The sequence below is a fragment of the Microtus pennsylvanicus genome, chromosome 8 (genome assembly GCF_037038515.1).
Source record: "Microtus pennsylvanicus isolate mMicPen1 chromosome 8, mMicPen1.hap1, whole genome shotgun sequence".
Classification (NCBI taxonomy): Eukaryota; Metazoa; Chordata; class Mammalia; order Rodentia; family Cricetidae; genus Microtus; species Microtus pennsylvanicus.
Genome location: NC_134586.1, coordinates 1,642,923 through 1,659,147, shown reverse-complemented (window position 1 = coordinate 1,659,147; position 16,225 = coordinate 1,642,923). Strand labels below are relative to the sequence as shown.

At 46.6% G+C, this 16,225-nt stretch overlaps 1 protein-coding gene across 1 annotated transcript in view; it reads right to left on the bottom strand.

The window, feature by feature from the left end:
* The window catches only part of Tmtc1 (transmembrane O-mannosyltransferase targeting cadherins 1), a 217,226-nt gene that overhangs the window by 100,841 nt on the left and 100,160 nt on the right, over positions 1 to 16,225 (bottom strand). Inside the window, exon 8 of the mRNA XM_075982230.1 lies at positions 4,447 to 4,636. Coding sequence (XP_075838345.1) covers positions 4,447 to 4,636 — 190 coding nt within the window. The remainder of the gene's footprint in view (positions 1 to 4,446; positions 4,637 to 16,225) is intronic.

The window sequence follows — 16,225 nt, the reverse complement described above, 5'->3', positions numbered from 1 at the left end:
TGTCTGGGTGGAGGCCCTTGGCTAATCTCCCTGCCCCATCTCTGCCCCCTGATCTGCCCAGGTGAGCAGGCAGATGTTCCCTGTCACTGGGGATGAAGGGAGACTGGATAAGGGTGAGGTAGAGGGTTGACACGCATAAATAAAAATAACTTCATATACATTCTGACTGTTTGGACAAGCCTTGGTCTTGAGTGACAGAGACATAAGAAGCAGCCAGTGGCTTCCTTTGTGTTGACTCTGCTGTTTATACACAGGATCCCTTTTGTATTCCTGGAGTTGTGCTGACATTTTCAGGATGATAGTGACCATGACAATGAGCAGACTCTGCAAACAGTTGGGTATATTCGGTGTCCCCTGTGAGGGCTGTGTGAGAAGGCACAGGGTGCCCTGGTCTGACCTCACAGCAGGGTGCAGGAGGGGAGGGGACAGACACAGGTGGAGCAGCAGAGCTCCCCATCCACCGAGGCCCCTCCTCCTCCAAGGACTTGGGGTGGCTCCTCTTACACCTCCAGCAGAGAGGACCGGGCTTCACGTGAGGTATGTGGCCACGAGTTTAAAGCGTGATTACCATATGAAATCAGAATCACAGAAGAGGAGCCACACCACATCTTTACCATGCAGGGCGCAATGACGTGAAATGCGGGAGGGAGAGCAGCGGAGGGTCTCTGAGGATGGTCCACCGCGCACTGGTCTCTCCTCACCCTGTCTGAGGGGAAGGGTTACAGGTGAAAGTCCAGTTCTGTAGTACTGGTCAAGGGCAAACAGAAAAGATTACCGGGGTAGAAGACTGAGGCCTGGGATCAGTGTGGCCACGGTTAACAAGGTGGCAGAAGGAGGAGCTAGTGAGACGGGCTGGAAGGCTGCCCTGGCTGAGCCTGCTTTGGAACTGACCTCGTACACAGGACCATGGCAACACAGTCTGGAGCCTCAACTGCCAAGGTGCCCAAACGCACCACCCAGAAGGCCTGAGGCAAGCTAGGAAAGATGGAGTCCCTGTCATCCCGTGAGAAGAACGTCTGTGAGCTGAGGAAAAGTGAGTGGGGAAGTGCGGTTGCACGGGGAATGGGAACGGAACGGAGACACGCCAGCAGAAGGGAAGGGAAAGGCAGCGTGGGCGCAGGCCGCTCACTATTAAATGCCGTCTTCATCCTCCAGGCTCACTGCTATTTTAATATCCACTGTATTGAAACACAATGTTTATCTCATCAGGTTTCGTAAGGGGCATTCTATAACCCAGTGATCCACATGTCACAATAATATGATAGCCTATTATCTGAATGAGCAGAACGCAAAATAATTCCTAGCAATCTGGAGTCATGTCTAGTTCGACTGTATGGCTCTACAATAGAATAATTTTGTGCTGCAGGGTTGGCTAATTTCTGTTTCAAGGATAGAGCTGTGGCAGATCACATGGGTGGCAAAGCTTCAGATGTCTTGTTCTTTAAAACAGGAAAATGCAACAGCAAGGTGTGCCTTCTTTGGTCTGTCTGTCTGTCTGTGGGGGTGTGTGTGTCCACTTGACTGCTCTGATTCCTATTCTTAATGAGGCTGGGGATGTCAAGGCACAGATAACCCTTTCCAACGGTTGCTCTTCCTCCAGTCCTGCCTCCTTGAGAATATGGGACCCCACTTAGAGACGTGAGGGGGGACTCTCCGCACCTCTGGTGCCTACTCTTGGAGGAGTAGAGAGATGAGGATTGTAATGTGGACTAGCGAAAAGCAAAGCAAGGCTGGGAACTGATACTAAAGGCAGTCCCAGGAATGAAGGCAGCTTCCTCTTCAGGGGAGGGGGTGCAGTGGCTTCCTTCCCACTGGAGGCCCCCTCAAGCCCCTACTGCTGCAATGCTCCAGCTACAGCATCCCCTCCCTATGCACCCGAGGGCGAGGCTTGCTTCCCAGGTCTCAGAGCTGCAGTCAGTGACTTGTCCTCATCTCCAGGAAACCATCCCGAGACTGGGGTAGAAACACAGACAGGCACAAACCTCTGACCTTTGACAGAAAAGAAAAATAAAACCTTCAGAGGCCCATCCTCAGAGGAGGAGCAGAAGGTGGGACCTCTACTTCATGACCCATCTTTGTCACTGTGAGCCATCAGCCAAGTCAGGTGACCACCTTTCCTTGCCCTTTTTTTACCCAATTTTTCTTCTATAGCGACTCTGCAAGGCTACAGTCCTTAAAATCAAACTCATTACTCCTGAAAACCACTGGGCAGCATTTTCCATCACTCACAGGACTATTTTAGGGGAGTGGTCATAGGAAGGAAGTTATTAAGAGGAGACCCAGTGGGAAGAAGCTCCCTAAACACGGGGTGCTTTCCTAAGGTTGTAAAGTTTGTACAAGTCATAAAGAGAAGCCCCAGGGCATGTTTATCCCACAAGTCTCCTGGGGTAAATTCCTTCATGGATGGCCTAGTCTTCCTCTCTGCAGTACAGACATACCTTCACCGAAACCAACTCTCTGTGAGAGCAAACTAATAACTTTAAATTTTATTATTAAGAAAATGATTTTACTTTAAATTTTGTTGTTAGAAAGAACTTGAGCCAACGATGAAAAATTCTAGACTGTTCTCCACATTCTGTCACAGAAGCTTGAATGTCTCCCTGGAGAATACAAGTACAGAGGAGAAGGAAGAGGAGGAGGAAAGGTAAGATGGGGAGAGGAGAAAAGACGAGGAGGGAGAGCAGCAGTGAGGAGGAGGAGGAGAAAGAGGAGAACGAGGGAGACCCAACACTGAAGCAGGAGACAGATTTAGCTCTACAGAACCTCTGCTGGGAACATAAGACAGGGCAGCCAGTGCATGGGAAGGGACGGTCTGCAGGAAGTTAACAATGAAGCCGTTCCGTGAATCCGCAATATGCCGAAGAGAGAGGAAGCATATGTCACTGGCTGACTGGCTGGAATGTCTGGCCAGCAAACCCAGGGATCCTCCTGTCTCCACTTCCCTGGTGCCAATACAACAGGCGCGTGCCACATCCACCCTGGAACCAAGCTCTTGACTTCACACTTTCACTGAAGGCACCGTGACACCTGAGTCATCTCCCAGTCCTGTATTTTTTGAGAATACTGAGAGTTTTGGTCAGAATTTTAAAATTGTTGCTATTGTTTCTTTGTTTTGGTTTTGGTTTCTGTTGGATCTCTGGGTATCTCTGCTGTGCCTGGCTGGTTTTGTGGCAGCCAATGATTTGAACAAAAATTATATATAGATAACTCCCACTAGTGAATGTCTGCCCTCCGCTGCTGAACCTGCGTGCGTGGAAAGAATTCTTTCAGACTTGCCCCAAACAAGTCTCATGCTCCACAGAGTTTCACATCCACATATAATGGCCTAGCTGTCATCATAAGACTGGGAGAGGCTTTGGGGCAGCAATCTGCAGCTTCCTCACTTACACAACCTCCTCCTTAAATCCTAACTGCCGGCCAGGCACGTAACACTTGCCTGTAATCCCAGGATTTAGGAATGGGGAGGCAGGGGATCAAGAGCTCAAGGTCATCTGCAGACACAAATGGAGTTCAAGGTCAGCCTGAGCTACAGGAGTCTCAGTCTCAAAACACTGAACAAACAAAAATTCTAGCTGTTATTGCTTTTCTCCACAATTCAATCAGCTACTTCCAGCCAGGAGACTTGTGAATTTTTATCACCAAGTCTGGGAGGATGAGAATAACCCAGGTGAGAAGTATTTTGTCAAGGTAGTGGCAATTTCCCATCAATCAATATTTTCTAGTTTCTTCTACCTTTTCTACCCTTTAAATGATTGAGCTCAATAATTTCGTTTAGTTTTGTATTTTTTTCTGACTGGAGAAGAAACCATCAGATTTAATATAATGAAGTGGATATGGAGTCTCAATCATACCTTAAACATTTGTAAGTATATTATTTATTAAGATTTCATTTATTATGACATTATATCAAATAAATTCCTTCAAATATTAGCCAACCATACCAGGAGGAAAATTTTATTTTTACAAAGTATCTAGACATAATCAAAGAAATTATACAGAGCTGGAAATATGGCTCAGTGGCTAAGAAAAAATGTTATTCTGTTGGTTCCCAGCACCCTGTCAGCTAGCTCACAACTGCCTGTAACTCCAGCTCCAGGGGGTCTGACACCTTTTTCTGGCCACCACAGGCATCTATACACACGTGGCATACCCACGTAGAGACACACACATATAGACACATGGCATGCCCACATAGAGACACATACATATACACATAAATAAAAACAAATCCTTTAAATAAACATATGATAAAATTAAGGCAGGCATGGTCTATTAACCCTGCTAAAGACTTTTTAATATGTATTACCTATTGGGAAAACTTAATTTACAAAGTTCTGTGAGCAAGTAACATGTGATTTTTGACCCAGACCCCCACTACAGAAAGGAGAGGCAGTGACTGAGATGGTCTGTTCTCAACATGAGAGTCCATTTGCTCTCAGAGATTACCTTGAAGGCCGCCATGCAGTGCAGGCTCAGTAAGGCCATCACCACTGCCAGCAGGATGGTAGCAAGGTTCCTCACATCCCATACGGTCTCCACCAGAGGAATACTGCCCACTTGCCAGTCGTAGCACAGGGTGATGGGTGCCAGCAGAAGCCACACATTGAAGGCCAGGAGGTAGGAATAGGTAAGGAACCTATGAAGAGAACAGTTGTGAAATACAATGTCCCACATCTTGCAAACACCTGCTCACCACAGTCCTAGGAAATAGCATGTCTGTTCTGTCATTGTTTGTGGTAGAGGAAGACAGGGAAAGACACCAAACTGTTAAATTAATCACCTGGGAACTTATCTCACAGTTTCTAGCCACCGCATTGGGTGCTGACTTCAACAGAAAGCAAATAAGGCATAGTTCCTCTGGAAGTTAATTAAATTTATCACACAAGTAAATGCATAAAACATAGGGTAAATGCCATGAAGGAAACCCTGATGAAGGCAAGTGGCAACACACTCTTGCTTTGTGGGAAACCCTGCCTCTTAGAATGTCTCATCTAGTTATTGTCCAGAATCTTACAATACATCTTGATAGCAGATTGATCCAGATCACACTGTTTTAGAAAGTAAAGTATTTGTGGTAGGGTGATTAAATCTCTTATTCACAGTTGGTAAGGTAGGGGACATGGGGGCAGGAAGACAATGGGTGGGTTCTTATGCCCACTTCCTGCCTAGGACAAGGCTCTAAGGTGTCTTCTTTGGGGTTAGAGGAAGGTGAGTTCACCCAAATCCACTGAGCCTGCACAGTCATTAGGCAGCATCCAAGGTTCTAGAAAACTTCGGGGCTCTCAGGACAGAAAGGGTCTGTCCAAACCTTTGCACTAGGAGGTTAGCAACTGCCACAGGGCTTCTAGCTACAAAAAGCCCCATGCTGAGAGGATCTGAACACCCTAATCTCCATTAAAATGCTTGCCTGAGTAACTGGAGGGCTGAGCAGAGAATTTGTTCTTTGTTCTAGTCAACACCTGACAGCCTCTCTAAGCATCCATGTTGACTGTTTATAAAGGGGTTTAGGATTGTGACTGAGTGTACCTTAAAATTGGAGGAAAAAAAAACCAGCTTAGCAGGCAGAGTCCTTGGCACACAAGCATGAAGACCCAAACTGGATCCCCAGAATTTACTTTAAAAAGCCAGGCACGGTGACAAGCTCCTGTAACACCAATGCTGGCCAGGTGGAAACAGGAAAATCCCCAGAGTTCTGTGGGTAGCTAGCAAAACCTACTTAGCGAGTTCTAGGCCAGTGAGAGACCCCATCTCAATGGAGGTGGACAATGTTTCTTATGTAGAAGGTAACCTGTGGCCTCCAAACACATTTATTCCCATATCCACAGGCACGCACACACACATGCACATGTGCACACACACACGTGCACACACATACGCATGCACACACACACGTACACAAATGCCTTATTAAACAAACCAAGAAACAAACACACCCAAAATTATCATTCTCCAGGACCTAAGAGCCATGCTTTAAACTTCAAGCAACAAGGAAGGCCAAGGCATCTGTCTCCAGTGTAGTGGGTGTGTGTGGAGGAGAGAGGGAGGGCAGGCTCTAACTTAGTAACTTCCAGCGAGCAGATAAAGATGACACCTTCACACAAATCAGAATGGACTCAGATCTTGCCCTTATTGTCAACAGTTACTAAATAAGAGCTGCTTTTACCACTGTAAGTGATGGGCAACCTGGTTTGTTTATGACACCCATATGAAATTAAATAGAAACAGGTCACACCTTGTCTCCAAGGACTATACAATACAATAATGCAAACAATACCCTCTGAAAGATGGGAAAAGTGAGATGAATGTCATCTCAGGGCTCAAAGAAGAGCTCTCCCACAGGAGTGCTTCTTGGGAGGGCACAGAGGTCAGACTAGAATATCTGAGTCATCCTCTATGACTTGATATGATTTCTAATCCCAGAGGAGTCGTGCTGGTCAGTATGTCTGAAGGACACCTCCACAGGGTTTTAAATGAGGCAGCAAGACTCATCTTGAATTTGGGGAGCACCATTCTATGGGCTGTGGTACCAGACTAAATAAAAACTATGATATTAATGGGTGATAGAGCTGGATACAGAACCTCATCGTTAAGTTTTAAAATGATAGTGTTACAAGATGGAAGGACACCATGTGAAATAAACCAGTTGAGCTTATCAAAGTCACAATTTCGGATTTGCTTCAGTATAACTGACCAGGCACAGAAGGGAAGAGAGGAGAATGGGCCAGATGGTTGAGGGTTGGGAGTGCCCACACTGACAAGGTGTGGGTGTTCACATGCCACCGTCTCTCCTTTTGTGTGTTGGATATCTTTCACGATGAAAACCTTAAACAGAGGGGAGGTGATAGATATCTTATTCTAGCTACATTTGGCCCCTAGGCTATTTGCTAACTCTATGTAGGGTTTCTAGTTTGAAGTCCATATGTTTGTTTTGCCCCGCAAGTTCCCTTCCCTTGCTTGTTTTCTAGAACTGCAATGTTGTGCCAACTAAAAAAGAAAACTAAGATTCATATTTTTTTTAAAGTTATAGTCTTAATGGGAACAGAGTAAATCACAGATGAGAAGAAGCCACTGATTTCCAATTTGTATGGATTCTGATTGTGTAGCTAGCAAACTCTTTAAGCGTTTTCCAAGATACGGACATAGCAGCAGAAAAATGTTTTGCAAATACAAGCAACAAAGAAGCCATTTGGAATCACTCCAAAAGCTAATTATCTTTTAGGGGGGGCTATTTGAGCTAACTGTGATCAACAATTACAAGATTTCTTTTTAACTCCTTCTCTGTGAATTACGTTCAAACTGCTAAAATTCCAAAATGGAATAAATAGCCTGTGCACCGTGTCTGCTCTGCTGGGTTCCCATTTTTTTAAAAAGCAAGAGCAAAACCAAAATGAATTATTTACCAAGTTTCTACTATAAATCCCATTAATGGAGGAATCCACAAAAATATCTTGCCAACCAAACAGAATGTGCAACTCAGAGAACTGGAAATTCAATGTAAACAATTTAATGATTCATTTTTATTAAGAACCCAGGAACAACTGAAGGAGAGTTTCATAGCCAGAAGTGGTGGCGCTTGTCTATAATCCCAGAACTTGGGAAACTGAGGCAGGAGGATCACTGCGACTTTAACACCAGCCTGCACTACTGTCATGGTTAGCCTTAACTTCCAACTTGATGCAGTCTAGAGTCACCTGACAAGGAGAAACCTAAACTGAGGGATTGCCTAGATCAGGTTGGTCTGTGGGCAGAACAATGAGGGATTGTCCTGACCACTGATTGGTATAACAGGACCTAGCCCACTGTGAGCACCAGGCCAGCCAGGGCTAGGAGTGAGAGAGAGGTCATGTCAAAACCACAAAATGACAGAAAGATGATATCACAGAAATATACAAAAAGGACCAGCTTATTAGGGGAAGAGTCCCTGCCAAACTGCCCCCTACTGAAACTGTGTGGCTCTGGGAACCTAATTGCTCATTTTTGTGAGGAAAAAATTTGCGATTTAAAAGCAGAATCCCACAAGAATTGTGCCTTTGCCTCTGAGTGAACATTTCTGGTTAGGACAGAGGATGAACGCACCACTCTCCTTGTCTAGACAGAGGCCTATGGCTGGGACATAGGGACAAAACCAAACCACAAACATCAGTTCTTGCCCGTTTTACATAAAGAACGTTGCTGCTGGAACCATCCTCCTCATCACCTACAGAACTTCATCTCCCCGTTAAACAACCTCCCTCCAACTGAATCACTGAACCCCAGTCGGGGTTGGCTTTGTCGTGACTGTTAAGGACAGTACCACCATGAACTGTTAACATTAGATAGTAATAACATCTAATCATTGGGCATTTGGCCCTGTTGGGCTTACCTGGACCCACAAGGTTTGGGATTTAGGGTTGTGGGTTTTGGTGATCTTTTCTGCCCCTCTGCAGCAACTGCTTACTGCTAACCTTTCAGTTCCTAAGAGTTCCAATATTGCTTCAGTAGATTTTCCCAGGACACTATGTCCAGGAAGGACAAGGCTATGCAGATAACCTGCTCAATGTCATCTCTAGAACCTTCTGCAGGAACAATCTAAGAGAGCCTCTCCTACATTGTCTTTCTAGATTGACAAGAACTCTTCTCTTGAATTCAGTCAATATTAATTCATTCCCTGCGTGTGCCTTAGCTGCTGGAGATGATTAGCTCTGGCCTGACTCTCCACCAGGGAGTTAACAATACACTGGTGGCAAGAAGATGGCCATGGATTGTGCGATTGAATGATGGTATTTTAATACTAAATTTCAATAGGAAGGAGCGTGTGTCTGAGCCGGGGGCAGCTGAGACCTAGACTCAATAATGTATACTGTGGGCTAACAAAGTGGGTGAGGGTCTGTGAGGATCCTAGCAGGCTGAAGCGTTCTGTTCTCGTGGTTCATGCAACTGAGAATATTTACTAACTAAAATGTCAGGGAAGAATTTGTTTCTAAGAAAGGTAGACCTCAACCTGAACAAAACAATTCTTTTAACGGTGTTACCCATCATCATTTTAAAAGCACAGAGCATCATGGGCCCTACCAGGCATGTCTGACAGGTATTCATATCTGATAGGCATTTTCGCAAGGCAAACTGGAAACACTATTTCCGGCCCTCACGCGGTTGTGGAAGCTGACAGGCGCAGTGTGGCGCAGTGAACACTGGACACTGTTACAGAACGCCAGCTGCTGGGGTGGCAGGTATCACAGACATGTAGGAGTGAAAGACAGAAATAATGACGCATGTATTGACAGTCTATCCACGACACATTTCCAAACAGCGCGACATTAGCGAGGGACAAGGAGAAGGAGAGAGACTGGATGCTGGTGGTTATCAACAACACAACCTGAGCCCCTCCATGGAGGCCGAAACTGGGTAATATCCTCCGGCAAGGGAGCTTATCACCTTATCTCCCGAAGAGTTTCCCAGGCCGGGCGATGGTGGCGCACGCCTTTAATCCCAGCACTCGGGAGGCAGAGGCAGGCAGATCTCTGTGAGTTCGAGACCAGCCTGGTCTACAGAGCTAGTTCCAGGACAGGCTCCAAAGCCACAGAGAAACCCTGTCTCGAAAAACCAAAAAAAAAAAAAGAGTTTCCCAGTAAGAGGTGTGAGCCCCCCACCGGCTTCCTCTTCTTCCGCCACCCTGACAGAGCTGTTCCACTTGGCACAGCTACAAAAGGCAAGCCGCTCACAATCCAGAGCCAGCACTGCAAAGGCAGCAGGACCCACACAGCCTCCCCACGGAGCGCAAAATCACAGTTCTTGGGGAGTCTTGGGATTCCAGGTTTGCTCTCAGGTCAGCACAGCCCAGGCTCACCTTGGTGAAAGGCAGACAGATTTGGAGATAATTGCTTATATATGTACATCTGGGGGCTGTATAATAAACTATCTAGAATGTGTTAGGAAGAGGAACAGAAGGGGAGATATGCAAAGAACTGAGGCAGGAGTCAGTAAATAAGTAAATAAAAAAGCCAGGGGACGGCTAGGGCTTGGGGGCCTTAACTCCCAGCACTCTTGAGGCTGAGGCAGGTGAATTACTGTGAGTTGCAGGTCAGTCAAAGATACACAGTGGGATCCTGTATCCTCATCCCTCCAGCCCCCCACAAAGAAAAGAAAAAACAAAAAATAAAGCCAATTAAAGTTCCTCAGGGAAAAGCTGCTAAAAGATTCTGTGTAGGATGACAACCTAAGCCATTTGTGCTGTGTGTCTACAATACGGATCTCTTCCTTTGTCCCAACATTTTGGTTAAGTTCAGGAACAAATGCCTTTTAAGAGAGTCTGTGAAGATATTAGCATAAAAGGTTTTTGTCCTACTCAAGTGATCGGCATAGACAGGAGACAGGAATGTCAAGGCTTCCCTGATCATCTTCTCCTGATGGGAGAACAAGGGTCCATCAAGGGAAGCAGGAGACCCTAACACCAGGAGCAACATCTGAAAATCTCCTTAAGCCTCAAAGAGGAAACCGAAGATGCTATTGCAGTTCCACAGTGATGGGCTTTTCTGTAGGTGCGCATTTAAGTGATTTCAAGGAACTTAAGACTGGTTCTCAGTCCTTAAGAATTCCCATCTTAGAACGGAACATGATGGATGCCTTCAGTCCCAGCACTAGAAGGCAGAGACAGGCAGAGCTCTATGAGTTTGAAGCCAGACTGGTCTGCATAACAAGTTCCGGGCCAGTCAGGGCTACACAGTGAGACTCCCCATCTCAAAATAAACAAGCAAATAAATAACAAAAGCAAAAAAATTCCCACTGTACAGTAAGCAGAAATGGGCAAATGGTCCACAATAAAGTGTATCTGAAAACAACGGGGTAGCCCTCAAAATCAGGAAGCCTCAAGAAAGGTCCCACAGAAGAGGGAGAGGTGGAAGAGTGGAGGAGAGGGTATTGCAGGACTGGGAAGGATAAACACAGACGACGCACAGAGGAGGCTGGGCTTCTGTGGAGAGAGACACACCGAGGGAAGCTGGCATCGGGAACACAGGTGGCAGACCACATGACCACCGTGAGGATGGTCTCACTGAAGACTCAGCAAATGAATGATCTGAGGAATTGCCTGCACTGAGCTGATACATCAGCATGTCTGTGGGGCATTTTCTTGATTGATGTAGGGGAACCCCTACAGTCCACTGTACACACCTCGTCCCTGAAAAAGCCGGTCTGGGCTGTATAAGAAAGTACGGTGAGCAAGTCAGGGGAAGCGAGCCACTCAGAAGCACGTCTCTAAGATGCCATGCTTCTACTTCCTGCCTCGAGTTCCTGCCTTGGCTTCCCTCAGTGATGGACTGTAAGATGAAGTAGATCATCTCCAAGGTTGCTTTTGGGAAAGGTGTTTTATCCCAAGAACAGAGAAGCAAATGAGAATCCTACACAAGGAGAAGGAAACCACACCTACCAGGTTTCCCCACACTAGGGGTCTAAGATGACAGTTGTAGTACAGTCAGTAGCAATGACGTAAGGTTCCATGAGCCAGGGCCTGGGTCAGCGCCAGTATCTCCCTGGCTACTTCTATCATGTTCTTATACCTTAGACAAGTTTCCCTTTAGTTTCCTCATCACCATGGTGACTTTTTGTCTCAGTTAAGTAGGGATCACCTGAATCCACGGACACACATCATCGACAGAGCCACGGGGATTTTTCAAAGACAACATGTGATAAGTAGCTACAGTCACCACAGTGGAGAGAAACTGGACAGTCTCCTCTCAAGAGGGAGGAGCTTTTATACCTGCCTTAAAGAGAAAATACTTCTGAGACGGAAGCAAAGATAATTGTGAAAGTCATACAAAGTTTATAAATCTGGTACAGGAAGTGGCTTTGGACTGAACCAGGCCAGGAGAACCTGGAAGCAAGCCCTGCTTTCTAGAGCAGCTACTGGAGGGCGAGGTCACGTGAGGTCACAGGGCCACAGTCTCTCACATTTGCATGCTTGGTTCCCAGCCACCAGTGCCGTTTTAGGAAGTTATGGAATCCCAAAGAGGTGGGGCACAGCCTGGCCGGGTTTCTGGTCTCTTCCTCTGCTCCCTATGCTCCCTAGAACAGTCAGCTACCACTTGCTCCCAGAGCCACGGATTAAGCTGTCCCACCAAGTCTTCCTCTGAAAGTGTGAGCCGAGATAACCCTTTCTTCCCTTAAGCTGTTTCTGTCAGGATTTTTGGTTTCAAAGTCACGAAAAGTAACTCACATGGGAGGAACTCTTAATTCATCAGGAGTGGTTCCTTGAAAAAATCGACATTAGGGCTGGGGAGAGAGAGAGCCAGTAAAATACTGGCCATGCAAGCAGGAAGACCTGTGTCAGATCCTCAGAGACTGGGGGCAGTGGGGGAGGGGCAGGTGGGTGGCACACTTGTAATCCTAGTGCCAGAGAGACAGAGACAGGTAGACTCTTGGGGGTTGCTTGCCAGTCAGCCTAGCCTAGCCTACTGGGTCCAAAACAAGCCAGTGAGAGGCCTTGCCTCAAGAAAACAAGTTAGATAGCACCTGAAGAAAGACACCTGAAGGTCCCTCAGGCCACCACGTGCACAGGTGCACACGCAGGAACTTGGGAAGAATGACAGAGTGAGTAAGCGTCTGTCTGCAGTGCAGGAACAGGCATCTCAGTCCACCACACACCACTCTGACAGCACCTTGATTTGAGACTTCCGTGTCTGAGACTCTAGTCACACAGTATGAAGCACACTCCTCTGTCAGTCCCAGCAGATGAATGCGGACAGATTCTTCAGTGAGGCAGGCAGACAGAGCCTGTGACAAATTTGGAACCAGTAGAGACAGACTTCACAGAGGCAGCCAGAGCACAGCTGAGTCAGGTGATCAGGAGCCAGCTTAGCAAAAGCAGGAAGCAAACCAAGGAAGTTCGCTGGAGAAGCTTCAACACACCAGGAAAGGTGTGTGCTCCTGGGTGGTGTGGTGGAGGAAGGAACAGGTCTCCTTAGAGAAGCGTGGCCCCCTGGTGTCCCCTGTCCCTGCAACACCCCCAGGACATGCATATTTGAAGGCTGAAACCTGAGAACAGGAGTACAGTCTTTGAAATAAAGAAGAATATACCTAGGCGTGGTGGTGCATGCTTGTAATCCAGTACAAGGGAGACTTGAGGCAGAAGGATTGTTATGGGCTTGAATCTATCCTGGGCGACAGAGACCTGCTTTAAAACTCTGAAAGAAGGAAGAAGAGGTAATGGTACGGTTGCTGAGATATGTTGGTCTTTCCTGCGTTAGACGGAAAACGCTGCTGGGGGATGCACTATCAGACCTCACTGAAAAATGATCTGTGCTTTGTAACTGGCGAGACCTGGCAACTTTTGACCAAAGCCCTAAGTTTGCCACGGATTCCACCACAAATGTTGTCATTAGCCACCAGCCAGAAGAGAAACATAACCTCACCAGTTTGGTGGCTGGGATGGTACAGCTAGGAAGGCCATGATCAGAGATGGAGGATCCTGAACCAGGCAGATGCTGGGGTTTCCTGGAGGCATAGGATGTGAGGACATCCTCGGCTGGCGAGCCGAAGCAGCACGTCCGCTCTCCGACTCACATTAGTGCCTGTTCATCTCTCCATCTTGGCTTAGGTGCTCTTTGAAAGTCTTTGAAAATCCCTTAGGAATATTTGTTTTGCTCTGGTGCAGACCTCACCAGTCCATGAGCAGATGAGTGACCCTCCTACCAGCTGAACTGCTGCTACCCCCTGGATTCTGATCCCCAATACTCTCCCCACCTTATCACCCTCCCCGAGCCAACCCTTCCTCAAACTCCAGCAACCCCAGAGGCCCAGATACAGTCCATACCGTCAGAAGAACAGCACCCCTCCCCCAGGCTCCATATTCTGGTCTACATCTTTGGGCAAAGACTTCAGCTTTATCAGAGGCCAGGCTGGATCTAGGGACCCAAGGCCCCCAAACCACAATGGAGACACCCTACTGGACCTCAAGACTCGCCAGTCACCAGAACCCTTGGCCAGAAGACTAGAGAGGAAAGAGAAAATAAAGGAACAAAACACCCGTCCAACAAAGACATATGCAGCAAGCAACACCTAGACCAATAATCATCCCAAATCCAGATGCCTAAACGCCAGTGTGAGAACACAACAGCGGAACAGGAAATACAGCACAACCAGAACCCAGCGGTCATACGGCATCAAGACCTGATCATTCCAACACAGCTGAGGCACAAGAAAATGACTGTAAAAATAACTTCATAAAAATGATAGAGGCCCTTAAAGCATAAATGAAAAATTCCCTTAAAGAATTTGAGGAAAAGACAAAACAACAGCAAGAAGTATATGTTTCATCTCTTTATTCTTGCTTAACTCTTGGAGTAGGCTACATCTAACTGTGAAGCTGAGAGTGGTTGCCTCAGTTCATAGACAGAAAGCTTGGTAGGAAATACTCCAAAGACAAACATTACCACCCTAAAACTGAAGAGAAATCATCCCAACATTAAAGGGCATCATCCCAAAGCTGAAGGGTGGGTATGGGGGTTGGTTTGAATAAGAATGGCCTCCACAGACTCCTAGATTTGAATGCTTAGTCACCAGGGAGTTTGGCACTATTAGGAGGTACGGCCTTGCTGGAGGATGTGTGTCCCTGGAGGTAGGCTTTGAGGCTTCAGAAGCTCAAACTGGGCCCAGTGGCTCACTCTTGCTTCCTGCTATCTGCCCATCCAGATGTAGAACTTTTAGCTACTTCTCAGCACGACGTCTGCCTGCATGCCACCATGCTTCCTACAACAACAGTAGACTAAACCTCTGAACCTGTAAGCAAGCCCCAGTTAAATGTTTTCCTTTATAAAAGCTGCTGTGGTCATGGTGTTTCTTCATGCCAATAATGATTCTAAGACAGTGGGATCCACCAAGCAGAAACAGGACCTGATGCCCTGTTTTCTCTCAGAGGTGGAAAATAGCTGTTGAAGAAGCCGCGGACCAGAACTCTTCCTCCATGAACTGTCACATCTGGAAATACCCAAAGAGCCCAGAGACTGAATGCCAGTGAGAGATGGATCAGGACAGGAACATTACCAGAGAGCTGAATTTGAGATGGCAACCTGAAGACTGGTGATGTGGGATTCCCCTCTGCACGCTGTGAATATCACTGCTGAACAGAGAAACTGCCTTGGCCTGTTGATAGGGCAGAACTTAGGTAGATGGGGAAAACTAAACAGCATGCTGGAAGAAAGGAGGCAGAGTCAGAGAGAAGCCATGTAGCCCCACCAGAGACAGATGCCAGAACTGTCACAAGTCAGTAAGTCACAGCCTCGTGGAGATACACAGATTAATAGAAATGGGTTAAATTAATACGTAAGAGTTAGCCAATAAAAAGCTCGAGTTAATGGGCCAAGCAGTGATTTAATTAATACAGCTTCTGTGTGATTATTTCGGGGCTGAGCAGCTGGGAATGAAACAAGTGGCCTCCCTACAACAGACTGGACGGCATTTTAAAAATGCACAATACTAACAACATTACAAAGTTCTTATACTGCTTAAGAGGCAAGCTAACATCAGAGATTTAGGAAGCAGTATTCAAGACCATGAACAGAAACAGGTGTCAAAGTAATGAAAGCAATTTTGACAGAGTATTTATTATAAAAATGCCAGTCAGATGGGCAGATACCTTTTTTGAATGTTAAAATTAAAAGTCTACATGAGAAAAGAGGGGCAGGCTGTGTGTTTCATAAGAACCATGACTCGTGCCAAGCTGATCCTCAGCACCAAGAGTCAAAACTGAAAAGAAGATCTCACAAAACAAAAGAAAAACCATACAGGCAAAAAACAGCAATCTTCCCAGTGCACAGGAACATCCATCAGCACCGCCTCCTAACTCAGCATCTCTAGGACTTCTGAGGTTGTGTGAGGCACCATCAGCACCATCTTTGTAGATATTGCTCCTGTCCGTTTGTCGTTCTGCGACTCCCAGGATTTTAGGACGAGCCGTGCAGCCCATCTCTGCCCACGTCTATGTGCTCTGCTCTGCGATGCTTGTGTTAAAGGTCACCCAGCAGGTATGTATATTACAGACAATGGGCAGCTAATAAAATACTTGTCGAATAAACAAATACATGTCAGTAAGACTCATGGCCACAACCCTGCCCTGACGGTCACACAGGTTGAAAAGAATTCCAAAGAGATGAACAGTGTTTTCCTTCCTATCCTCACACTGGCTAGTTCATGGTCATTATTCTCCTCGAAATGCATAGCTGGCCTGAGATTTAATATTATTGGACAGGGCCCA